The 25,751-nt window shown below is 46.9% G+C and overlaps 1 protein-coding gene across 1 annotated transcript; it reads right to left on the bottom strand.

Moving 5' to 3' along the window:
• Positions 1-23,634: 23,634 nt before the first annotated feature.
• LOC100501498 (uncharacterized) lies at positions 23,635-25,432 on the bottom strand. The gene has a single exon (NM_001322947.1). The coding sequence runs from the start codon at positions 25,360-25,362 to the stop codon at positions 23,734-23,736; it is 1,629 nt and encodes a 542-aa protein (NP_001309876.1). The 5' UTR covers positions 25,363-25,432; the 3' UTR covers positions 23,635-23,733.
• Between the last annotated feature and the right edge of the window lie 319 nt (positions 25,433-25,751).

Raw genomic sequence — 25,751 nt, forward strand, 5'->3', positions numbered from 1 at the left:
CCATAAAGCGCCTTAGAGAGTCTATAAACATGATTAGGATACTCACTGTCTTCAAAGCTGGGAGTTTGCTCAACATAGACTTCTTCCTTGATTGGTCCATTGAGGAAGGCACTTTTCACGTCCATTTGATAAAGCTTGAAGCCATGGTAAGTAGCATAGGCAAGTAAAATGCGAATTGACTCAAGTCTAGCTACGGGTGCATATGTTTCACCGAAATCCAAACCTTCGACTTGTGAGTATCCCTTGGCCACAAGTCAGGCTTTGTTCCTTGTCACCACACCATGCTCATCCTGCTTGTTGCGGAAGACCCACTTGGTTCCTACAACATTTTGGTTAGGACGTGGAACTAAATGTCATACCTCATTCCTTGTGAAGTTGTTGAGCTCCTCTTGCATTGCCATCACCCAATCCAAATCTTGAAGTGCTTCCTCTACCCTGTGTGGCTCAATAGAGGAAACAAAAGAGTAATGCTCACAAAAATGTGCAACACGAGATCTAGTGGTTACCCCCTTATGAATGTCGCCGAGGATGGTGTTCATGAGGTGATCTCGTTGGATTGCTTGGTGGACTCTTGGGTGTGGCGGCCTTGTAGCTTGCTCATCCTCCTTGTCTTGATCATTTGCATCTCCCCCTTGATCATTGCCGTCGTCTTGAGGTGGCTCATCTTCTTGATCTTCTTCTTCATCATCTTGAGCCTCATCCTCATCTTGAGTTAGTGGAGATGCTTGCATGGAGGAGGATGGTTGATCTTGTGCTTGAATGTGCTCTTCGGATTCCTTAGGACACACATCCCCAATGGACATGTTCCTTAGCGTGACGCACGGAGCCTCTTCATCATCTAATTCATCAAGATCAACTTGCTCCACTTGGGAGCCGTTAGTCTCATCAAACACAATGTCACAAGAAACTTCAACTAGTCCAGTGGACTTGTTAAAGACTCTATATGCCCTTGTGTTTGAATCATATCCTAGTAAAAAGCCTTCTACAGCCTTAGGAGCAAATTTGGACTTTCTACATCTTTTAACAAGTATAAAACATTTGCTATCAAAGACTCTAAAATATGAAACATTGGGCTTTTACCGGTGAGGAGTTCGTAAGATGTCTTCTTGAGGATTCGGTGTAGATACAACCAGTTGATGGCGTAGCAAGCGGTGTTGACCGCCTTGGCCCAAAACCGATCCGAAGTCTTGTACTCATCAAGCATGGTTCTTGCCATGTCCAATAGAGTTCTATTCTTCTTCTCCACTATACCATTTTGTTGTGGCGTGTAGGGAGAAGAGAACTCATGCTTGATGCCCTCCTCCTCAAGGAAGCCTTCAATTTGTGAATTCTTGAACTCTGTTCCATTATCACTTCTAATTTTCTTGATCCTTAAGCCACACTCATTTTGAGCTCATCTCAAGAATCCCTTTAAGGTCTCTTGGGTTTGAGATTTTTCCTGCAAAAAGAATACCCAAGTGAAGCGAGAATAGTCATCCACAATAACAAGACAGTACTTACTCCCGCCGATGCTTATGTAAGCGATCGGGTCGAATAGGTCCATGTGGAGGAGCTCAAGTGGCATGTCAGTCGTCAAGATGTTCTTATGTGGATGATGAGCACCAACTTGCTTCCCTGCTTGGCATGTGCTACAAATCCTGTCTTTCTCAAAGTGAACATTGGTTAGTCCTAAAATGTGTTCTCCCTTTAGAAGCTTGTGAAGATTCTTCATCCCAACATGTGCTAGTTGGCGATGCCAGAGCCAGCCCATGTTAGTCTTAGCAATTAAGCAAGTGTCGAGTTCAGCTCTATTGAAATCAATTAAGTATAGCTGACCCTCTAACACTCCCTTAAATGCTACTGAATCATCACTTCTTCTAAAGACAGTGACACCTACATCAGTAAATAGACAGTTGTAGCCCATTTTGCATAATTGAGAAACGGAAAGCAAATTGTAATCTAAAGAGTCTACAAGAAAAACATTGGAAATAGAATGGTTAGGAGATATAGCTATTTTACCCAAACCTTTGACCAAACCTTGGTTTCCATCCCCGAATGTGATAGCTCGTTGGGGATCTTGGTTTTTCTCATAGGAGGAGAACATCTTCTTCTCACCTGTCATGTGGTTTGTGCACCCGCTATCGATGATCCAACTTGAGCCCCCGGATGCATAAACCTACAAAACAAGTTTAGTTCTTGATTTTAGGTACCCAAATAGTTTTGGGTCCTTTGACATTAGATACAAGAACTTTGGGTACCCAAACACAAGTCTTTGATCCCTTGTGTTTGCCCCCAACATACTTGGCAACTACTTTGCCAGATTTATTAGTCAAAACATAAGATGCATCAAAAGTTTAAATGAAACATTGTGATCATTTGATGCAATAGGAGTTTTCCTCTTAGGCAATTTAGCACGGGTTGATTGCCTAGAACTAGATATCTCACTCTTATACATAAAAGCATGATTAGGACCAGAGTGAGACTTCCTAGAATGAATTCTCCTAATCTTATGCTCGGGATAATCGGCAGGGTACAAAATGTAACCCTCGTTATCCTGAGGCATGGGAGCCTTGCCCTTAACAAAGTTAGATAATCTTTTAGGAGGGGCATTAAGTTTGATATTGTCCCCTTTCTGGAAGCCAATGCCATCCTTGATGCCAGGGCGTCTCCCACTATAAAGCATACTACGAGCAAATTTAAATTTTTCATCATCTAGCTCATGCTCGGCAATTTTAGCATCTAATTTTGCTATATGATCATTTTGTTGTTTGATTAAAGTCATATGATCACGAATAGCATCAATGTCAACATCTCTACATCTAGTGCAAATAGAAACATGCTCAACGGTAGATGTAGATGGTTTGCAAGAATTTAATTCAACAATCTTAGCATGTAAAATGGCATTTTCATCTCTAAGATTGGAAATGGAAGCATTGCAAACATTTAATTCATTAGCCTTAGCAATTAATTTTTCATTTTCACTTCGAAGGCTAGCAAGAGAGACATTTAATTTTTCAATCTTAGCAATAGAAATAGCATGATCATTTCTAAGATTGGCATATGAATCATCACAAACACTTGAATCAACCTTAGCAATTAATCTAGCATTTTCATCTCTAAGGTTGGCAATAACATCATGGCAAGTGCTTAGCTCACTAGTTAATTTTTCACATTTTTCAATCTCTAGAGCATAAGCATTCTTAACCTTAACATGCTTCTTATTTTCCTTAATTAGGAAGTCCTCTTGGCTATCCAAGAGATCATCCTTATCATGAATAGTGCTAATCAATTCATTTAACTTCTCCTTTTGTTGCATGTTAAGGTTGGCAAAAAGAGTAAATAAATCATCCTCATTATCACTAGAATTAGCCTCATCACTAGAGGTGGCATATTTAGTGGAGGATTTAGATTTAACCTTTTTCTTTTTGCCGTCCTTTGCCATGAGGCATTTGTGGCCGACGTTGGGGAAGAGAAGTCCCTTGTTGACGGCGATGTTGGCGGCGTCCTCATCGGAGGAGGAGTCGGTGGAGCTCTCATCGGAGTCCCACTCCCGGCAAACATGGGCATCGCCGCCCTTCTTCTTGTGTATCTCTTCTTTTCCTTTCTTCTCCCCTTCTTGTCGTCGCCCCTGTCACTGTCACTAGAAATAGGACATTTTGCTATAAAGTGACCGGGCTTACCACACTTGTAGCAAACCATCTTGGAGCGGGGCTTGTAGTCCTTCCCCCTCCTTTGCTTGAGGATTTGCCAAAAGCTTTTGATGATTAAAGCCATCTCCTCATTGTCGAGCTTTGAGGCGTCGATGGGGAGCCTACTTGATGTAGACTCTTCCTTCTTCTCCTCCGTTGCCTTGAATGCGACGGGTTGTGCCTCGGGCGTGGAGGAGGTGCCTTGCTCAATGATTTTCTTTGAGCCTTTGATCATTATCTCAAAGCTCACAAACTTCCCTATGACTTCCTCGGGAGACATTAGCTTGTATCTAGGATCACCTCGAATTAATTGAACTTGCGTAGGGTTAAGAAAAACGAGGGATCTTAGAATAACCCTGACCATCTCATGGTCATCCCATTTGGTGCTCCCGAGGTTGCGCACTTGATTCACCAAGGTCTTCAAGCGGTTGTACATGGCTTGCGGATCCTCTCCCTGGTGAAGAATGAAGCGACCAAGCTCCCCCTCGATTGTCTCCCGCTTGGTGATCTTGGTCACCTCGTCTCCTTCGTGCGCGGTCTTGAGCACATCCCAAATTTCCTTTGCACTCTTCAACCCTTGCACCTTATTATACTCCTCTCGATTTAGAGAGGCGAGGAGTATAGTAGTGGCTTGGGAGTTGAAGTGTTGAATTTGGGCCACTTCGTCCGAGTCATAGTCTTCATCCCCTATGGATGGTACCTGTACACCAAACTCAACAATGTTCCATATGCTTGTGTGGAGTGAGGTTAGATGGTGCCTCATTTTTTCACTCCACATATTATAATCTTCACCGTCAAAAACCGGTGGTTTGCCTAGTGGAACGGAAAGTAAAGGAGTACGCTTTGAAATACGAGGGTAGTGTAGGGGAATCTTACTATACTTCTTGCGCTCATGGCGCTTAGAAGTTATGGACGGTGCGTCGAAGCCGGAGGTGGATGGCGACGAAGAATCGGTCTCGTAGTAGACCACTTTACTCATCTTCTTTTTCTTGTCGCCACTCTGATGCGACTTGAGGGAAGAGGATTCCTTCTCCTTCCCTTTGTTGCGGGACTCTCCCGATGGAGCCTTCCCGTGGCTTGTAGTGGGCTTGTCGCTGGTCACCATCTCCTTCTTGGCGTGATCTCCCGACATTACTTCGAGCGGTTAGGCTCTAATGAAGCACCGGGCTCTGATACCAATTGAAAGTTGCCTAGAGGGGGGTGAATAGGGCGAAACTGAAATTTACAAAGTTAATCACAACTACAAGCCGGGTTAGCGTTAGAAATATAAGCGAGTCCGAGAGAGAGGGTGAAAAACAAATCGCAAGCAAATAAAGAGTGAGACACAAGGATTTGTTTTACCGAGGTTCGGTTCTTGCAAACCTACTCCCCGTTGAGGTGGTCACAAAGACCGGGTCTCTTTCAACCCTTTCCCTCTCTCAAACGGTCACTTAGATCGAGTGAGCTTCTCTTCTCAATCACATGGGACACTAAGTCCCCACAAGGACCACCACACAATTGGTGTCTCTTGCCTCGGTTACAAGTGAGATGTTCACAAGAAAGAATGAGAAAGAAAAGAAGCAATCCAAGCGCAAGAGCTCAAATGAACACAAATGTCACTCTCTCTAGTCACTATTTGATTTGGAGTGATTCCGGACTTGGGAGAGGATTTGATCTCTTTGGTTGTGTCTAGAATTGAATGCTATAGCTTTTGTAATGTGTTGGAAGGTGGAATGGATGCAATGAATGGTGGGGTGGTTGGGGTATTTATAGCCCCAACCACCAAACTAGCCGTTTGGTGGAGGCTGCTGTCGCATGGCGCACCGGATAGTCCAGTGCGCCAGCCACGTCACCCGGCCGTTAGGGTTCGACCGTTGGAGCTCTGACAGGTGGGGTCTTCTGGCTGTCCGGTGGTGCACCGGACAAGTACTGTAGACTGTCCGGTGCGCTTGATGCGCGTGCTCTGACCTCTGCGCGTGCAGGCACGCATTAAATGCGTTGCAGTCGACCATTGCGCGCGAAGTAGCCGTTGCTCCGCTGACACACCAGACAGTCCAGTGTGCCACCAGACACTGTCCGGTGCATACACCGGACGGTCCGGTGAATTATAGCGGAGCGACCTCCATTTTCCCGAAGGTAGCGAGTTCAGCGTCGAGTTCCCTGGTGTACCGGACACTGTCCGGTGGCACACCGGACAGTCCGGTGCGCCAGACCAGGGTGCCTTTGGGATTTCTTTAGCTCTCTTTATTTGAACCCATCTTTGGTCTTTTTATTGGCTTGTTGTGAACCTTTGGCACCTGTAAAACTTATAGACTAGAGCAAACTAGTTAGTCCAATTATTTGTGTTGGGCAATTCAACCACCAAAATTAATTAGTAAAAGGTGTAAGCCTATTTCCCTTTCAACCATGCACTAGACGAGCTGAGTAGGGCTCGTGCTGAGATTGCCCAGCTGCGGGCTGAGCGCGCGAAGCGTCGTCACCTAGATGATGGTTCCCCCGCTCCCGTTGGGACTCAGCACCCATACCGCTCACCTCGGCATGGACACCAGTCTTATGGCAACCCCGACTGCAAGACCAGGATAAATTTAGAACCATAGATCGTCAGCGTCGGACCTTGTAATTAATACGAAGATATATACATAGAAGCTAGAGTCTTAGCATTAGTCTTGCTTTTAGTTAGTCTTAGTTAGACAGGGTAGTTTGCTTATCCTGTGCATTTATGTTTGTCATGGTGAACTATGCTAGATTTAGATCTTTGTAATGACTATCACCAAAGTGTGGATATCCCCTGCATTTTGGTTATCTGTTATATGTTAGTAAAGTTAGCTATCTAGTTGGGAAGCCTTTTTATTCTACTTTCCTCTTTATCTGAGAAGCTGTGTTGGAGATCAGTGAAGATGTTCATCTGTTCAGTGTTGTGGAGAATTCTATACCCTTTTCTTATGCTGCAAGATTTGCCAGATCAGTTCTGATGTGTGGTTGCATTCTGTAGATGTCAGAAAACAGGCGCAGAGGAGGAAGGTGTGCTCAGCAGGAGCAGGCAGCACCGTAGGAAAAGGCACCCTAGCAACAGTAGCTGCCACCCCCACCCCCGCCCCCGATGTCGATCGAGCAGATGTTCATGATGTAGACTCAGGCAGTTCAAGCCATCGATTAGACTCTGGCCGCCATTCGGCAGCAGCCACCACCCCAGCCTCAGATGCCTTAGATGCCTAGAGACAAGCGTGCTGAATTCATGAGAGGTCATCCCCCAACGTTTGCTCACTCTTCTGACCCCATTGATGCCGAAGACTGGCTGCACACAGTGGAGCGGGAGTTGCATACCGCTCAGTGTGATGACAGAGAGAAAGTTATGTATGGTCCCTGTCTGTTGAGAGGAGCAACCTAGTCCTGGTGGCAGTCTTATCTCGCCACCCATGCCAACCCTGACACCATCACCTGGGAAGAGTTCAGAGGTAGCTTTCGTCAGTACCATGTTCCTAAAGGTCTGATGACAGTGAAAAAGGAGGAGTTCCTGGCACTCAAGCAAGGGTCATTGTCTATTAGTGAGTATCAGGACAGGTTTCTGCAGCTGTCTCGTTATGCTCTTGAAGATGTCAACACCGATGCCAAGAGACAGTATCGTTTCCTGAGAGGCTTGGTCAACCCTCTGCAGTATCAGCTGATGAATCACACCTTCCCGACGTTTCAGCACTTGATTGACAGAGCAATCATGACAGAGAGGAAGCGCAAAGAGATGGAGGATCGCAAGCGCAAGATCAGTGGTCCCCAGCCTACAAGCAGCAATCGCCCTCGTTTCTCAGGCAATCCACCTCAGCTGTTCAGGCAGAACCAACGTCCACCTCAGCAGCAGCAGTTCCAAAGGCAGTATCCTCAGCACCAGCAGCAGAATCGCCAGAACAATCAGTCAAGAGGAAGTCAGTTCTAGAGGCAGAATCAGCAGGCACCTCGTCTTCCTGCCCCAACAAACCAGCAGAATAGTCAAGCAGCACCAGCTCAGGGTGGAAACAGAGCATGTTTCCACTGTGGAGAACAAGGCCATTGGGTGATGCAATGTCCGAAGAAGGCACCCAGCAACAGTCAGGCCCCAGTGCCCCAGCAAAGCAGAATGTGTCTCAGCCTGGAGCAGGCAACCGCTCTTAGCCACGCTATAATCATGGGAGACTGAACCACTTGGAGGCTGAAGCAGTTCAGGAGACCCCCGGCATGACAATAGGTATGTTTCCAGTCAACTCCCATATTGCAGAAGTGTTATTTGATACTAGAGCAACACATTCATTCATTACTGCCTCATGGGTAGAAGCACATAATCTTCCAATTACTACCATGTCAACCCCCCATTCAAATTAATTCAGCCGGTGGTAGAATTCGAGCCGATAACATTTGCTTCAATGTAAGTGTGGAAATAAGGGGATAGCGTTTCCCGCTAACCTCATAGTAATGGGTACTCAGGGAATAGATGTCATCCTAGGGATGAACTAGCTAGATAAGTATCAGGCAGTTATCAGTTTTGATAAGAGGACAATCAAGTTGATGACCCCACTAGGAGAGGAAGTGGTGACCGAGTTAGTTCCGCCTGAGTTAAAGAAGGGAAGTTGTTATCAGATGGCTGTTGGTAGCAGTGAAGCAGATCCACCTGAGATTATCAAGGTTGTGTCCGAGTTTCTAGATGTGTTTCCAAAGGATCTACCAGGTATGCCACCAGAGCGAAAAGTTGAGTTTGCCATAGAGCTTCTTCCTGGCACCGCACCCATCTTTAAGAGAGCTTACAGAGTATCTGGACCAGAGTTGGTTGAGCTTAAGAAGCAGATTGATGAGCTGTCAGAGAAAGGTTACATCTGGCCAAGAACCTCGCCTTGGGCCGCCCCTGTCTTATTCATGGAGAAGAAAGATGGCACTAGAAGGATGTGTATCGATTATCGAGCTCTGAATGAGGTCACGATCAAGAACAAGTACCCCTTGCCCAGAATAGAGGATCTGTTCGACCAGTTGAGAGGAGCCAGTGTGTTTTCAAAGATAGACCTAAGGTCAAGTTATCACTAGCTCAGGATTCGACCTTCAGACATTCCGAAGATAGCATTCATTACCAAGTATGGGTTGTATGAGTTCACTGTGATGTCTTTTGGTCTAACAAATGCACCAGCCTTCTTCATGAATCTGATGACCAGTGTATTCATGGATTATCTTGACAAGTTTGTGGTGGTATTCATTGATGATATTCTGGTATATTCTCAAAGCGAAGCAGAGCATGCAGATCATTTGAGGATGGTATTGCAGAGATTGCGAGAGCACCAACTGTATGCAAAGTTGAGTTCAAGTGGACCTAGAAATGTCAAGAAGCCTTTGAAGCGCTAAAAGAGAAGTTGACTACAACACCCGTCTTAGTCTTGCCTGATGTGCACAAGCCCTTCTCGGTGTATTGCGACGCTTGTTACGCTAGTTTAGGATGTGTGTTGATGCAGGAGGGAAGAGTTGTGGCTTACTCGTCCCAATAGCTGAAGGTTCATGAGCAGAATTATCCAATCCATGACCTAGAGTTGGCAGCAGTGGTTCACGCACTGAAAACATGGAGGCACTATCTGTATGGGCAGAAATGTGATGTCTACACAGACCACAAGAGTCTGAAGTATATATTCACTCAGTCAGAGCTAAATATGAGGCAAAGAAGATGGTTAGAGCTGATTAAAGACTACGAGCTGGAGATTCATTACCATCCAGGCAAAGCGAACATAGTGGTAGACGCTTTGAGCAGGAAGAGTAAGGTCAATCTGATGGTCGCTCGTCCGATGCCCTATGAGTTGGCCAAAAAAATTGACAGGTTGAGCCACGGATTTTTGAATAATACGCGAGGAGTCACGATTGAGTTGGAACCTACCCTAGAGCGGGAAATCAAAGAAGCGCAGAAGAATGATGAGAAGATCAGTGAGATCCGGCAACTGGTTCTGGAAGGCAAAGGCAAGGATTTTCGGGAAGATGCAGAAGGTGTGATATGGTTCAAAGACCGCTTGTGTGTTCCCAATGTCCAGTCTATTCAGGAATTGATCCTCAAGGAAGCTCATGAGACAGCTTACTCGATACACCCTGAAAGTGAGAAGATGTATCAAGATCTGAAGAAGAAATACTGGTGGTACGGAATGAAGAAGGAAATCGCAGAGCATGTGGCGATGTGTGATAGTTATCGACGGATCAAGGCAGAGCATCAGAGGTCCGCTGGATTGTTGCAACCGTTGCAAATTCCTCAGTGGAAATGGGATGAAATTGGTATGGATTTCATAGTCGGATTGCCTCGCACTCGAGCCGGCTACAATTCCATTTGGGTAGTGGTGGACCGCTTAACCAAGTTAGCCCACTTCATACCTATCAAGACCAACTACAGCAGTGCAGTATTGGCAGAGTTGTACATGTCTCGGATTGTTTGTCTTCATGGTGTGCCAAAGAAGATAGTGTCAGACAGAGGAACGAAGTTCACCTCTCATTTTTGGCAGCAGTTGCATGAAGCCTTGGGTACACATCTGAATTTCAGTTCAGCTTATCATCTGCAGACAGACGGTCAGACCAAAAGAACTAATCAAATCCTTGAAGACATGTTGAGAGCCTGTGCGTTGCAAGATCAGTCCAGATGGGACAAGAGATTACCTTACGTAGAATTCTCATATAACAACAGCTACCAGGCAAGCTTGAAGATGTCACCATTTCAGGCGCTTTATGGGAGGAGTTGTAGAACTCCGTTGCAATGGGATTAGCCTGGAGAAAAGCAAGTGTTCGGGCCAGACATTCTGCTCGAAGCCGAAGAGAACATCAAGATGGTTCGGGAGAATCTGAAGATAGCGCAATCAAGGCAGCAAAGTTATGCAGACACAAGAAGAAGAGAGCTGAGTTTTGAAGTTGGAGATTTTGTCTATCTGAAAGTGTCACCGATCAGAGGAGTCAGAAGATTCGGAGTCAAAGGCAAGCTAGAGCCCCGCTATGTTGGTCCATATCAGATTCTCGCAAGGCGTGGAGAAGTGGCCTATCAACTGAGTTTGCCAGAAGGCTTGTCCGCAGTGCATGATGTCTTTTATGTGTCTCAGTTGAAGAAGTGTTTGCGTGTGCCAGAAGAGCAGTTGCTAGTGGAAGGTCTCAAAGTCTAGGAGGATTTGACCTACATTGAGAAGCCAGCGTAGATTCTTGAGACTGCAGACAAAGTCACCCGGAGGAAGACTATCAGAATGTGCAAAGTCAGATGGAGTCACCACTCTGAGGAAGAAGCAACCTGGGAGCGTGAAAATGATCTGATGGCTAAATATCCTGAGCTCTTTGCTAGCCAACCCTGAATCTCGAGGGCGAGATTCTTTTAAGGGGGATAGGTTTGTAACGCCCTGAATTTGGTGGTAGAATTTTTTTCTTCTTTTCATTCACCAAATTCGGGCGTTACTCTCTTTTCTCTTCCCGTTTTGCTCCTTCTTCCCAATTTCAAACCAGTATAATGATGGGTGTCCGTGTCATGTATAAACAAAACCTAAGTGTCATGAGTGTTGCATCATGCCAAAGCATATTTCTTTGTCTGATGTCATGTTTAATCGCGTGTTCGTCTCGTCCCGGTTCGGATTTCGGTTCGTGATCGGAATTCCGATTGGTGTTCGACCCGCGGAGTGACCTAGCCCGGCCTATTCCGGCCCTGTCTGGCCCGCGCGCCCCTGGCGCCCCTTGCCCTACCCATGTGCGCGCCCCCTTCCCCTAATCCAGTTGTCTCATTTGATTTTCTCCCGTGCAGTAACTTCCCTCTCCCACCTTTCTCTCTCTCCCCGTGGTGCCCTAGGGTTTGGAGACGAGATCGCCGGAGTTTGGATCCCCGGAGGTGTGTTTTCCCCTCCCCTTCCCTTTCTCTCTCTCCCTCCTCTCCCTCCCTTCTTCTTCCCCTGACCGCGCGACCTCCCCTGCCCCGTCACGCGCCGTGGTGGCGGCCCAGCCGCGCCGCATCCCGCGCCCCCCGGCGAGTCCCGCCCTGGTCGAGCCCCTCCCCGCATCGCGCCCCCCCCCCCGGCGAGTCCCGCCCCGGTCGAGCCCCTCCCCACGTCGCGTCCCCTGGCGAGCCCCGCCCTGGCCGAGCCCCTCCCCGCGTCGCGTCCCCCGGCAAGCCCCGCCCCGGCCGAGCCCCTCCCCGCGTTGCGCCCCCCGGTGAGCCCCGCCCCGGCCGAGCCCCTCCCCGCGCCGCGCCCCCCCGGCCAAGCCCCTCCCCGGCCGCGCCCCTCCTGCGCGCCGCTCCCCCCAGCCATGCCCTAGCCGCGTGCCCTCTGCTGCGTCCTCGCTGCGCCCTGGCCCGCGCCCCGGCTGTGCCCTCGGTCGCGTGCCCGAGTCGTGCCCCCAGCTGCGCCCTCGCGCGCCCCTGCTCGAGCCCGTGCCCCGGCAGCCTCACGCCCTGCGCAGCTTGCACGGTTCGCGTGCCCTCGCGCGTGCGACCATAGTCGCGTTTCGTTTAACCCTAGTTTAATCCATTTTAATTTTGTTTAGTCAATGTGCTGCGTCGCGCGCTTCGCCGCGCGACGGTTCATTCTAATTTCATCTTTATAAATGTGTTGTGTCGCGTGCTTCGTCGCGCAATGGTCCTTTTAAATTTATATTTATTAATGTGTTGCCTCGCGCACTTCGTCACGCGACGATTCGTTTAATTTATATTTATTGCAGTGCTGCATCACGCGCTTCGTCGCGCGACGATTCGTTTTAAATGCAGTTCTATTGGCGTAAGCCATCGTGCGTTTCGTCACGCAACGCTTAACGTTTGTCTTTAATTAATGCAAGAATCTTGTTGCGCGCTCTGTCGCGCGGCAAGTCATTTATTTCTTAATTCAATTTAAATGTTGTGTCGTTCGTCTCGCCGTATGACCAATCTCTTTCGTTCATCTTTACCTATTTATAGTGACTAAATGTGGAATATGACTTTACTTTATGCTAAACGCAGTGTCTAATTTGATAACCTTCTGTTTAAATGAATGGTTTAATTTATAATTATGTAAAGTGATTGCCTCTTGACCGTAGACCCAACTTTTATTTTCTCTTTCTCTCTTAACCGTAATTGCGAGCCCCGCGTTGAATGTCTGTTTATTTATTGCATTCCATTGTATGGTGTATTGTTCTTTTGGTATTAAATGTGTGGAATGTATGTTTAAACTTGTGTAGAGAACGATCTGGTTGAAGAGCCCGAGGAACACATAGGAGAAGCCCCTCAGTAGCAGCTGGTTGGCGGAGGCAAGTGTCCCTTGACCCATCTATGTCCTACTCATTCTTATAACTCACTCCCTGCATTTACACACTTTATACCTAAGGATTGACTAGCTTTTGTTTATCTTGTCCTTGTCTACCTATTTTGGTTGGGTTATTATAGTTTAGCTTTATGCTAGTGCTTCACATTAATCAATGAACATGATGAGATTATCTTTGATACGCTGTTTTCCCTTTTGATTATGATGACGGTACTGTGACATTTAAGGGGGCTCGAGCTGTTTCTCGAGTGCCTCTCCGTAAGGACCTATTCGTTGGATGACCGCCCGGGAAAACAGTGCAACCATGAGGGCAGAGTGGGACGCCCTTAGCTGAATAATTAGAGGAACTGAGGTGTAGTTCGCTTCGCCGTCGTGCCGTCAATGGGCTCGGTGTATGCGGCTCGCTCTGCCAAGGTTGGTTTGCCCCTTGGGGAGGAGTGCGGTACATTTAGGAAACCTAACGGGCGGCTACAGCCTTAGGGAATCTTTGTAAAGGCTACGTAGTGATACCCTGCCTATTCACCTTGGTAGTGTTTAAGGGTTTGATCGGCCCAAGGCAAGAGGGAATCACGGCTTGTGGGTAAAGTGCGCAACCTCTGTAGAGTGTTATGAAACTGATATATCAGCCGTGCTCGCGGTTATGAGCGGCCAAGGGAGCTCCATTGATTAGTGGTACTTGATCAGAGACGTTTTGGTTTACAGGTGGCAATGAGATTTATGGTTTTGGTTATGACTATGGTACTGGTAAGTGGTATTCTTTCCGTTTGGAAAGGGTACATCGGGTTAATAACTTGGGTTAATGCTAAAACCTGGCTTTCTACTAGTAAATAATAACCTGACCAACTAAAAGCAACTGCTTGACTTGACTCCACATTAAGCTAGTCCACTACAGCCAAATAGGACACTTGCTGAGTATGTTGATGTGTACTCACCCTTGCTCTACACACCAAACCCCCCTTAGGTTGTCCGCATTGCAACCACTACTCAGGAGAAGATGAAGCCATGGAAGGAGACCACCAGGAGTTCCAAGATTACGATGAGTTCTAGGTGTGGGTTAGCGGCAACCCCTAGTCGGTTGCCTGTGAAGGCCGCGTGTATCTATGTTTATTTTCCGCACTTTGATTATTGTAAAGACTATGTGGATGTCTCAGACATATGATGTAATCGACTATTATTCCCCTTTTATGTTATTATTTGAGCACTGTGTGATGATGTCCAGTTATGTAACTGTTGTGTACGTGAATTGCTGATCCTGGCACGTACATGGTTCGCATTCGGTTTGCCTTCTAAAACCGGGTGTGACATTCATCATCTGAATTATCACACTCTATTAGATGTATAGTACGAGCGACCGATTTTGATGTCTCTCTAAATTGGCTTTCACAGGCTAAAGCCCGCTGATGTAGCTGAGCTATTGAAAAGAAATGGGTCCCATCTAATTTGTCTCTTAAGTAGGATAACAACCTATTAAAAGCCAGCCCTGCTAGCTCTTTGTCTGCGACATGGATCCGAAAGCATCGGTTTCTAGTGTCCCGGAACCTCCGGATATAATCGTTAACCGATTCTTCGCGTCCCTGTCAGACTGAAGCTAAATAAGCTAGCCCTAATTCATATTCCCTAGAAAAGTAATGTGCATGAAATTTACTCTCTAAATCATTCCAGAAATTAATGGAATTTAGAGGCAGGGCGACGTACCATGCAAAAGCGGTACCAGTAAGGGATAAAGAAAAAAACAAACACGAAACGCTTCTCCATCGACCAATTCGCCTAGGTGTGCTAGGAATTGGCCTATATGTTCGTGTGTGCTTCTTCCATTTTCACCAGAAAACTTAGAAAACTCTGGTGTCCTTGCCCCTTGTGGATATGGGACAATGTCAAATCGGTGATCATATGGCTTTTGATATGATTGCCCCACTCTAGTTACACTAACACCGAGCCTATCTCAGAATAGTTCAGCCATCTCTTCCCTAATTTTCTCCATTGCGCTCAGTAGCAGACCATCGGACCCTAGGCTGTGAGGTTCTTTCGGTCGGGCATTGTTATGTCGACCTTCTTGTCGTGACTGATCGATAATGTTGATTGGCATGTGATCGTATGGCGTGCTGTGGTTTAAATATGTAGGGGCAGAATGTATTGCTGCAGTGGTGTGTAATAATTTGGTGCGCAGTGTGTGACAGTAGGTTCTGCGTATGTGTATCCGGTCTGTCCGGTGGTACATCCGAACTGGCCGGTTGTGTTCGCTATTATTGGGGCGCCACGCGGTAGCCCTGGTGCGGTCCCGGACTGTCCAGCAGGGAAAGCCAGACGGTCTACATAAGGGCCGGATTGTCCAGGCAAAAGCTCGAATGGTCCAACCGTGTCCAGGGGCGTCGATCTGCCAAGCAGGGAGCCAGGGACGACGATGGTGGTATTTGCCCTGGATATAAGTTCACTGGCATACCATATAATGGTTGGGGCTATGAATCCCCATTTGTCGCTGATGTATTAGACATAGATATCCTATTACTAGTTTCATATGATGGAAAACTAGGAGCAACAGACTTCTCCAACGTACGCGTTAATTTTCTAATTGATTCTTCTAACCCTTCAATCTGTTGTTTCATTTGATTTTGCTGATGATCTACATACCATCTAATAGATTGGATGTCGTCGGGTTTACTTACGTTGGGGACTTGAAGCGAAGATAGAAGAGATGCGACGTCGGTCTCTCCATGTTTGACAACTTTCTGGTGGCGATCCACCGTGTATTGTTGTAAGAATTTATCCTTCGCTTGACACATGTAGTCCTCATATTGTTGTTGCTCATCGGTCGTCTAACTTTCAACAGCCAGTTTTAGGATATTGTCTGGGGAGATATCGGTGTGATCCTTAGAACCGGCCATTTGAGGGCCTAATTTTAGTAGATCTAGACACTTGTTCCCCAGCGGAGTCGCCAAAAAGTGTGTTGGCATCGATCCGGGCACCAATCACTGCGTTGAGAACCTGCGACGATGCTCTCTACACGGGCGCGGACGGTCCGCGGCCAAGGGCCAAACAGTCCGCGACCTGGCACAGGGCTTGGGTTCCCTGTCTGACGGCCCGGACGGTCCGCGCCTTGCGGCCGGACGGTCCGCGCGTGCGCAGGGGCGGCGAAGTTCGCCGGCAGGGAGGAGAGATCCTAGGCTTCATCTAGGGTCGGTAGGCCACCCTAGACACCGTTAATCGACGTAGAGGCGAAGAGAAGCGAAGGATTTGGGATAGGGAAAGGCTAACCTAGAGCTAAACTAGAACTACTCCTAATGCATAAGTAAAATGAGAAATAGACTTGATTTGATCGATTATGGGGGTTCAATTAGTCGTAGCCCTTCATCTATATAAAGGGGAGGTCTGGATCTGCTACAAGTAATTTCCCGAGCTAATCTCGCAGTTTTAGCTAACAAATTCAGTGAGAAACTCAGAACCCTAACTGACTTTACACACGCGTGGACCGTCCGGACCACGGACCGTCCAGCCTCAGAGCCGGACCATTCGCGTGGTCGTTTCCTGCACTCAACAACTGCCTCACAAAGTTGTGTCTTCCATGGTGTGTGTTGGGGACTTGTTCTCAAATGCTATGAATTAAGAACAAGGCAACACAAGTGTTAATAATTAAAGACCTTCGTCCTTCGAAGCATTATTTCCCTTGGGATAAATGATCTTTAGACGAAGGTTATGAAGAAGGTTATGAAGGACATACCTTCATTATCTCAATATGTAATAGTGAAATCATAAGCATATGGAATATGGAAAAGAACATGAATAATCATATTAAAATCTTATTTATATTCTCATTATATAATCATAAACAGACATTAATGATATTAAATTACATTTGTACCTTTGTCTTGACAGAAGGTGAAAATCCGAGTGATGTGCAAGTGATTACAAGTCAGCGTGAACAGGGTACTGTTCACCTATTTATAGGCACGAGACACAACCCGGATAAAATTACATTTGTGTCCTTCACAACTAATCATACTCATGATACAAAGTATCAGGGACTAGGCGCTCATTTCCTCTTTGAGTCGGTGCTGCCCTTTGTCTTAAGCGCGTCACTGTGCCGAAGCTTCCTTGATAATAGCTTCGGCATGTCGCCTTGCCGAAGGTGTTTCTAGACCTTCAACGGAGAAGAAGGCTCCCAACAGTGTGTGATTGGACTTCCTAAACTTCTAGGATACAAATTCACCATGAAGAGGATACTCCATTGCGTGCTAAACCACAATTGGTTTGTTACTAAACTTTCTTTCTAGATACCACGTACTAGCTAGTTGACATGTAGACATATCGTATACTCACTGTCCTTGTGGTCATGATGACATTTTTTTGCTCAACTAAAACGTTGTATATGATCCTATCTCGGTGCATTGGATAAGACATACAAAAATATACAAATATATATCATTGGTCTTGTCTCTAGAGTTTTACAAGAATTATCTTATTTTAACATGTGAAGTCCTTGATTCACAAAAAAAATCCACGTTCAAAGTATTGAGAACTATGTCACCACGGATCACCAGATCCGCTCCCTTCCCTCCCGTCAGCAGTAGAGGCGCGAAAAGCTGTAGAGAACCCGTCTCCCTTCCCAGAAGCACGACAGAGTAACAAATGAGACACATGATATAGGGTTGGGCCTCTGGCCTCTTTCTCTTCTCTGTATTATGAGGGGGTGTATAGGTTCCTTATATAGAGATGTGAGACCCCTCAGGGGCAAAACAGGTATTTGCCCATAAAACCCTAACTAGGGTTACTTAACACTCCCCCTTGGGCGAATACCGCGACCAACACATGCCTCGTTAAAACTCCGAAAAACCTAGTGGGAAATGTGGAGAAAGAGTGCATGGTGATACAAATTGCATTTGCACTTTGTTGCCTCGTTAAAAACCTCATATGAGAAACTTCAAGAAAACTCACCAAGGAAAAAAGAGTACAACAGTTGTCATCGGGACAGATTTCGATCCTCTGGGATCTAGATTCTATCGAATCTTCTACAAGGGCTAACTTTAGAAATGTGCTCCCCCTGATCCTTGCAAAACCTTATCAAAAAAGCAAAACATCTTCTTCTGGAAGTATATGCACATAAAGATTTAGCAAATGGATTGCATATCCTTGCAAGGACTATTTCAGGAACTTTACCTCTATTCACTTCTAGGATATACGAGGTAAGTGCACGTATCAATATAAATAAGCCACTTTGACTGATGGTGTTTGATCGATTGGATCTATATATTTGATAGAAAGTTCCATAAAGGTTCATATATTGATCATTAAGCTCACGCCTTCAGGGCATAGAATATGACATTTATTGTCTCATGATTGTGATCAATATAAGTATTCGCTCCCCTGATGATGACATCTGTCAAAGTCGTTATCCCTCATAAATCAAGCATATTCTTCAAGATATATGTCTCATTGTTCATCTAGAATAATGAGAATGGATGAGTTTGGGGTGCTATCATTTTCTATCTTACACCACAATTTATACAGAGTTGTGCAAAGCAAATAACATGTCCTTCAATAGGACTTAGGGGATAATATAGTTGCAATAGTACATATTCTAAATATGACACATCGCTCCAGGCGTTCATCCATTGCAACATCTATGATAGTGTAATAAAAGTCCATCAAAGATCGTAATCCATCAGGGATTTTTTTCATCGATCAGATACATTGTTATAGTCTGTCATTCTGGCACAATGGGGATATTTTGCCAGTAACACCTAAACCTTATAGGTTTCTGCCATCAGGGCTTTAGAGGATACCGTAATTCCACATCTAGTGGAAATTACCATGAGTAAAACTCATGCAATGCACATGTGCTTATTCGGTGAACTTCAAGTCCTTTGGTACCTCATCTTATTCCTTTTCGGGTCTGTATGGGTCTTTATCCCTTTATAGGGATTATCAAACTTTGGTGTTTAACACAGACTTTTATTTCTTTTGGAAAGGTTCCATTTAGGAACTATAATCTCAAGTAGGAGATATTCTCTCTACACAGGAGAGTGGTCATTCATCAGGAATGTATTATCCAGTACGAGATTTATATGTTGCATATTTATAATTCAAAGATACGAGTCCTCCTAGGGTATCATGATGGATCTTCAAAATCCTATTTACTACATATTTTAATTCATGCCATTTGCCAGATATATTACATAGCGGAACATTGTTTATTCAACACATATGTGGGATGGGTCTGTCACAAGACCACTTGAACCATCGTATTCACCACACATTATTTCAATAGTGCCCATAAATGTCCGAAGTTCAAGTTCGCGACTTTCATTTTGCGATTACTGGTTCAGCCTCGATTGCATTTATCAATGACCCGATAAGAGAGCTTCAAGCACTCATGCCTAGGACTTTGTTTTGGATCCTTTTGCAATCTAGAGAGGCAAGATAGGTGTCAACATATTTGTCTCCCACATTTAATAAAGATCTCCGTCATTTCCTAAAACGAAAGATTCATTGTTCCGTATTCCCAACACAATTATATTGCGCGCATTGCTAGGAACTTCATCATCAAGATGAACCTCTTCGTGAGGCAAATCACCAGCAGGGCGAGTTCATCGGAGGAGAAATATTACAGACCACGTGAATCTGCAATCAGAACATATGCTTTGACTATGGCTGATGTATCATATTCGCAAGCGTCCCCGAGAATAGATCAAATGCCAATAAGTCAAATGTGGATATTATATTAATCCCGGGTATATCCACATCTACATTAGGTAGAAGCATTCAGACCAATATGGTTACTCCTCAACGATTTCTGGCAAACTCTATATACACAGGAGTACACACCGAACGACAGGTTCAGTTTGGCTTTTGTGCGTTTAATAGAACATTGAGGCATTACACTATATGGGCATTCCTCCCCCTAATGCCGAGATGTACAACAAGCATACAGATAAAATCCCCAACCACAATCATCCAATTGTGGGCAATGTATGCTATTGTGGTGATTTATTTGGGAAATCTTACGCACATTACAGATAGGGGTTTTATGCAGTGAGCTTTAGACTTAGATTAATGTAGTGGCATGAATACTACATATTTATCCTTCAACATGAAGGGTTAGTCTCAACATCTAGCGAGACACGCAACAAGTTGCTTCATGGTTACAATTCTGCAAACTTATTGTTATTACTACCAAATGCATAGTCAATCATTAAGATTTAGACTGATATGCGCGACACTATTTTTTATCTATAAGGGTCCTTCAGGGGCTCATGCATATCATTCATCATTTGGAGTCAGTAGTTGACTTCAGATCAACAAGTAAAATGACCATCAGGGTCTAGCGCTCACAAGGACATTCACTGGTTGCATTGTGCTTTTAAGCACATAAGAAAATGTGTGCGTAGATAATGGTAGTAAAGTGCACGGCATCAGGTCAATGCTGCCAAGCCAAAAAAAATGTATGCAGAGATGTATAGTCCAACTCATTTTACCATTGCCCATGGTTTACCCAATTACTCATACTGGTCTGAAATTGGGTTTCAAGTTATGCAACATTTTTAGGTATTATAATTTTAAGAGAGAACTTATAACAACAGTCAAATATTTGTTGTGTAAGCTGCCAACGGGGCAAACTTTTCTTCTCATATTATACACCAAATTGTTCTATATAGCATTATTTCGATCTCTTCTTTATTCAGCAAAAAGAGAAGCTTTGGAATAGAACAGACAAGGCCAAGAATTCATTTTATCTGGTAAAAATCACCATATAACTAGCTTTTGATGAAGCAAATGATGATAACTACTTGGCAAGAACGAAACAAGACTGGTATCCGCCTAGGATCCGTCTTCAACAACAGAAAGTGTTGCTCTCGTATGAAGGAATCATCCTGTCTCCACAAGATATTCATAGTTCTATCACAAATTACCATCACCAATAGCTTAGTGGTTACGAATTATGGATCTTCCGGCGCCACAGACCAATGACATATTAATGCCCAATTTCACTTCAAGCGCTGTGGTAATATGGGATTTCATGCTTATTTTCTACTCTTCTTACTCCTGGTAGATCAGAGATAGATTATGACAAGCATGTTAAAGGGTGGAATCCAATGTAGTTCTGCTACATAAACTCTAGGTATATGTCCATTCAGGACCGACCTTTACCATTTAGCATACAGTGTATACCAAACTTGTCAAAGGACTATCCTAAGTCAATTCAGCGACTATAAGTATTTACAATTTTGAGAGATGTATGCAACACAAGCATAGAGGTCCTAGACAGGACAAGTAAAGTGGTTCGACGAGAACACACAATGGTTTTTCACACCAATATAGTGAAAAATTTCTCAGAATAACCTCTCGGTATACTTGCAACTTCGTGTTGCTAGGGGTTACATATCCTTTTATCTCAGAGTTTGCTTCATGTCGTCCAACGAATAAGGGAGCAATGTGCCAACATCTAGTTGAGCAATCTATGACTGAGATTTATAGTGTTTATTCATTTGGTAAGGTCTTTTGCTTACTAATAGAATCTCAACTTGTGATGTCTTTGATGCCAAAAAGGCTTTCATGCATTAATATTGATTTTCTTCAGGTTACTTCGGGTAAAACTTTATGCATGAGGAGAGAGCAGAGAATTAACTTATCTGTGTTTTATTGTATTTCAGTTTAATTTCCAAGATGTCCAAGCTATAAAGAGCTTGATATAGTTGTTATGGCCACTTGGCGATATATATAAATATATGATGTCACACAACACAATCAAATAAAATATAGAGCCAAATAAAATTGTTTATGAAGGTTGCGCTATGATGTGGCTTCAGGGGCTTGAACAACCCATCACAATCCACACGAGTACAAGCTCTAGCGTCTGATGTCAACGCGTGTGCAGCCATCAGGGCTACGACAACACATCCAGCCTTCATAATAAGCGCAACAGACACAACTGTGGCTTGGTAGTTGGGGTACACGATATGTACGCGCAACAGACACAACAAACGCAACAAGCGCAATTGTGACTCAATAGTTGCGACACACATGCAATGCCTTTAGGGCCCTCGAAAAATGTGTGACTCGACGATAGCGGTCCGACTCAACGGGAGCGATCCGATTAAGTGAGAGCGCGACATAGCAATCATATGACGCAGCCAAATTCGAACGGCACAAATATTGCGTCGTGTTGCCAGGGCGCAGCCAATATTCAGCTAATGCCATAACTCAGTCGATTACCAACGCAACCTGATCAGTGTGTCCGAGTACCCACTATACAATTTAATCACTCAGCATGAGTCTTAAGCTCAATGCAACATAAATATTTAGAGCGATTTGATTATGCACAATATAGCATTCATTTATTTTAATAAATTCTGTCAATTATCTATTACAAGAAATAAAGCAGAAAAACAATACTAGAATTAATGCATGGACATACCACATCAGATGTAAAAGGTATGTTTCCATTTTTAAACATGCATTTTTTCTACTATTTATTTGTTATGGAAAGTAATTGATTAATATATAAACTGAAATATAAAACAATCTTTATTCTCTCTTTTTTATGTCATCAACTGGTATACGGTGCCTCCTTTTCATTTAATCCACCTCTAGCCGCATGACCCTGCGCGCACGCGGTCAAAGCCCAAAAACGATGCCATTTTTTTCTCCGCTACAGCAACCAACTCAAACATGCAGTCGTGCGTTAGATTCGCTGCATGCGGGCATGCGATTTTTTTATATAGTGTTTATCCAGTCTCAACAGGGAACCGCCCATGCCATCCCAGAAAAAACGGATCCCCTTGCATGCAGCCATCAGCCTGCGACGACGGATCGCATGGGCAGAGGGCTTCAGATCAACGACCGGACGGCTAGCCTGGGCTTGCTCTCAGGCCATAGCCAACAGCTGGTGCCTGCCTCAGTAGGCACACACGTACAAATTTGACCCTGTCGCTAACAGCACGGTTGCCCCTGTGCCCCGGACTCCATGGGGCCTCTACCAAACCCGGCGGCGATGCTGCTGGCAATGTGCCATTGTCGACGCGAGCCACCAGGGCGCCGCGTGTGCCGCCGATGCTGCGTCAATCGGGTGAGTGGAAGGGAGGGCCTGCGGAGGCAGGGCCATGCCCGCGCCTAGTTTCTTTAGGAAACTTTTTTTCTTCTTCGCCGTAAAGGTTAGATTGTAAAGTGAATCACATATCCAATCTAAAAATTTACATACCGCTCGATTGCGTAGAGGCAGAATCGAAGACTGTCGCGTAGGACAGTTCGGCTAGACCGGGAGACCTGCCGGCTTGACGAAGAGTTGATGCAGATCTGATCCACAGCAACGTCGATGTAGAGCGTGCTGATAACGTATTGAGAACTACGTCACCACGGATCACCAGATCCGCTCTCTTCCCTCCCGTCAGCAGTAGAGGCGCGAGAAGCTGTAGAGAACCCGTCTCCCTTCCCACAAGCACGACAGAGTAACACATGAGACACATGATATAGGGTTGGACCTCTGGCCTCTTTCTCTTCTCTGTATTATGAGGGGGTGTATAGGTTCCTTATATAGAGAGGTGAGACCCCTCAGGGACAAAGCAAGTATTTGTGCACATAACCCTAACTAGGGTTACTTAACACAAAGGAGCCTAAAAACCATATCCGTCTATCATAAGTCATAACCGTTTTGCCACACCTGCTCGGAAGCCATAACTAGTGCTGCTAGCCTACAACGGCATCACGAAGGAAACAGCAGAACAGCCTCTCTACATCTACATGGTCACTCAAACTCATTAAAGTTGGCAAGCACTTGATATCTGCTGAAAGGGTACAAATCCAGTTACTATATGTAGCTGCGCAGCAACAAGCCACACATTCACTCTGTCACCGCCTCACGGTGCAGGGGAGGACACGTACTGCAAGAACTCCTTGTCGAGGAGGAGATGCGCCATGGTGTCTGGCGCGAGGCACACCTCCACGTCGATGCTACCGTCCCCAGCCTGTCCGGGGAACGAAGACATCTTGCCGTCGAATTTGTTCGCGCGGCCGCTCCGCACGGCGAGCGCGCGGCCCCACCCGAAGTCGTTCCCGTCGTACATCGGGAACCGAGGCGAGCTCCCCATCGTGAGGGCCGCCCCGTCGGGGTTGCCTAGCGGGAAGCAACGGGGCGCGGCCTCCCACTCCGCCGCGGCGCGCCGGATCGCGCCGTCCTTGTGCGACGCCACGGTGGCGTTCAGCCGGGCGGCCGCCCAGCCCAGGTCGTTGGACGCCAGCTCGGCTACGGTGGCCGTCGTCGCCACGCTCTGGATCGCGTTGCCGAAGTAGAGCGGGGAGATCGCCGGGCGCAGACGGTGCCGGCAGTTCACGGCCATGCGGAACGTCGTCGTCTTGTCGGCAGCCAGCAGCCGGCGCGCGCGCGTCACCGCCCTCCAGATGTGCGCGCACAGCGACTGAAACGACGAGATTTCACCGGAACGCCCTTCAAGTCTGGAGTCGTCGTGCGCGAGCTTGCCGTTAGCCTCGGCTTCCTGACCTGCTCTTTTCGAGCGGTTGGCCGTCGCCTTCAGCTCGCTGATTGCGGCAGCACTGAAGTGGAGGATCCGCTCGCGGAGCGGCGCGTCGGCGTCGAACGTCACGGCGGGGCTCGCGCCTCCGGGGAAGCGTAGGACGGCGGTGGAGTCGCCGAAGAAGTTGCGGCGGAAGTCGGGCTCCCGGACCGGCGCGCCGCGGCACAGCCCCGCCCACGTGTTGAAGAAGTGCCAGAAGGAGGTGCCGTCCACGACGGCGTGGTTGGCGACGAAGCCGACGAACACGGCGCCGTCGCCGAGCACGGTGAGCTGGAACGCCGTGAGCGGGCGGCCGTGGCCGCCGTAGCTCACCGTCCGGTCCATGGGGAACAGGCCGTTCGTCAAACGGGTCGGCACGTCGGCGCCGGGCACCAGGAAGTCGCCGAGCGACAGAGACGGCGCCACCGCGTGGTAGAACTCGACGGCGGCGTCGTCGCCGCCGCACCGTATCACGATGCTGTCGTCGTGGAGCGTGACGAGGCGGCCGGCGAGCGCGGGGAAGACGCCGAGCGCGCGGGAGAGCGCCGCCACGAGCGACGACACCAGCGAGGCCGCCAGCACGCCGGGAGGAGGCGGCGGGAAGAACAGCCCCTTCTGGATGTAGTGGCACGATAGCATCGGCATGTCCGACACCGAGAGCCTGAGGTCTCCACTGCCGACCGCCGCCGACGCGCCGGCGGGCCGGACCGTCTGCTTCGAGACGACAGAGATGGCCGGCGCCGGCGCGTCCTTGCAAAGCATTCTGTTCGGCGCGATGGCTGGGTACGCGGCGACGGCCGAGGCAGCCTCCACCAAGGCATCGGCGGATATCGGTGGGGCCATCATCGGATCGTGCTTATCTGGAATAATCGTAATTGAAGTGTGTGGTGATGTGTGGTGCTGCGGACCTTTATATAGGCAAGGCAAGGCATCCAGAGAGCTTGGATCCGTGCACATGCACTTGTTCATCTGCATCTCGCCTGTTCGCGTCGTATTCTTGGGCCCATTTGCATGGAGCTTCAGCTTGAGGCTACCGATGATGGAGTTGAAGCTCACTGCTCACCGGAGACCGAACCAAACACAAGTAGTGTCGAGGATCTGCACCTAGCCGAACCGGGTGTGGAACGGCTGTTGCACGCACGTGCTACACGACCGCCCCTCGTGCGGGCTGTCGCGTGGTCCACCGCGCCGCCACAAGGCGCCAGGGCTCGGGAAATATTAGTATCCCCGCGACGGTGCGGCGTTGCTGTCATGCTGTCACGGGGCTGGCCGTGGCCGTGGCCGTGCGGGACACGGGGAGAGCAAGCACGGAGCAGAAGCAGAGCACCGGACAGCCATCAGACAGCGCCACCCGCGGGGGCCAG

Source organism: Zea mays, chromosome 8 (assembly GCF_902167145.1).
Source record: "Zea mays cultivar B73 chromosome 8, Zm-B73-REFERENCE-NAM-5.0, whole genome shotgun sequence".
Classification (NCBI taxonomy): domain Eukaryota; kingdom Viridiplantae; phylum Streptophyta; class Magnoliopsida; order Poales; family Poaceae; genus Zea; species Zea mays.

What these genes read in the sequence shown, in the direction of transcription:
- LOC100501498 (NM_001322947.1), bottom strand. Translation starts at nt 25,362, where the DNA reads ATGCAGATGAACAAGTGCATGTGCACGGATCCAAGCTCTCTGGATGCC.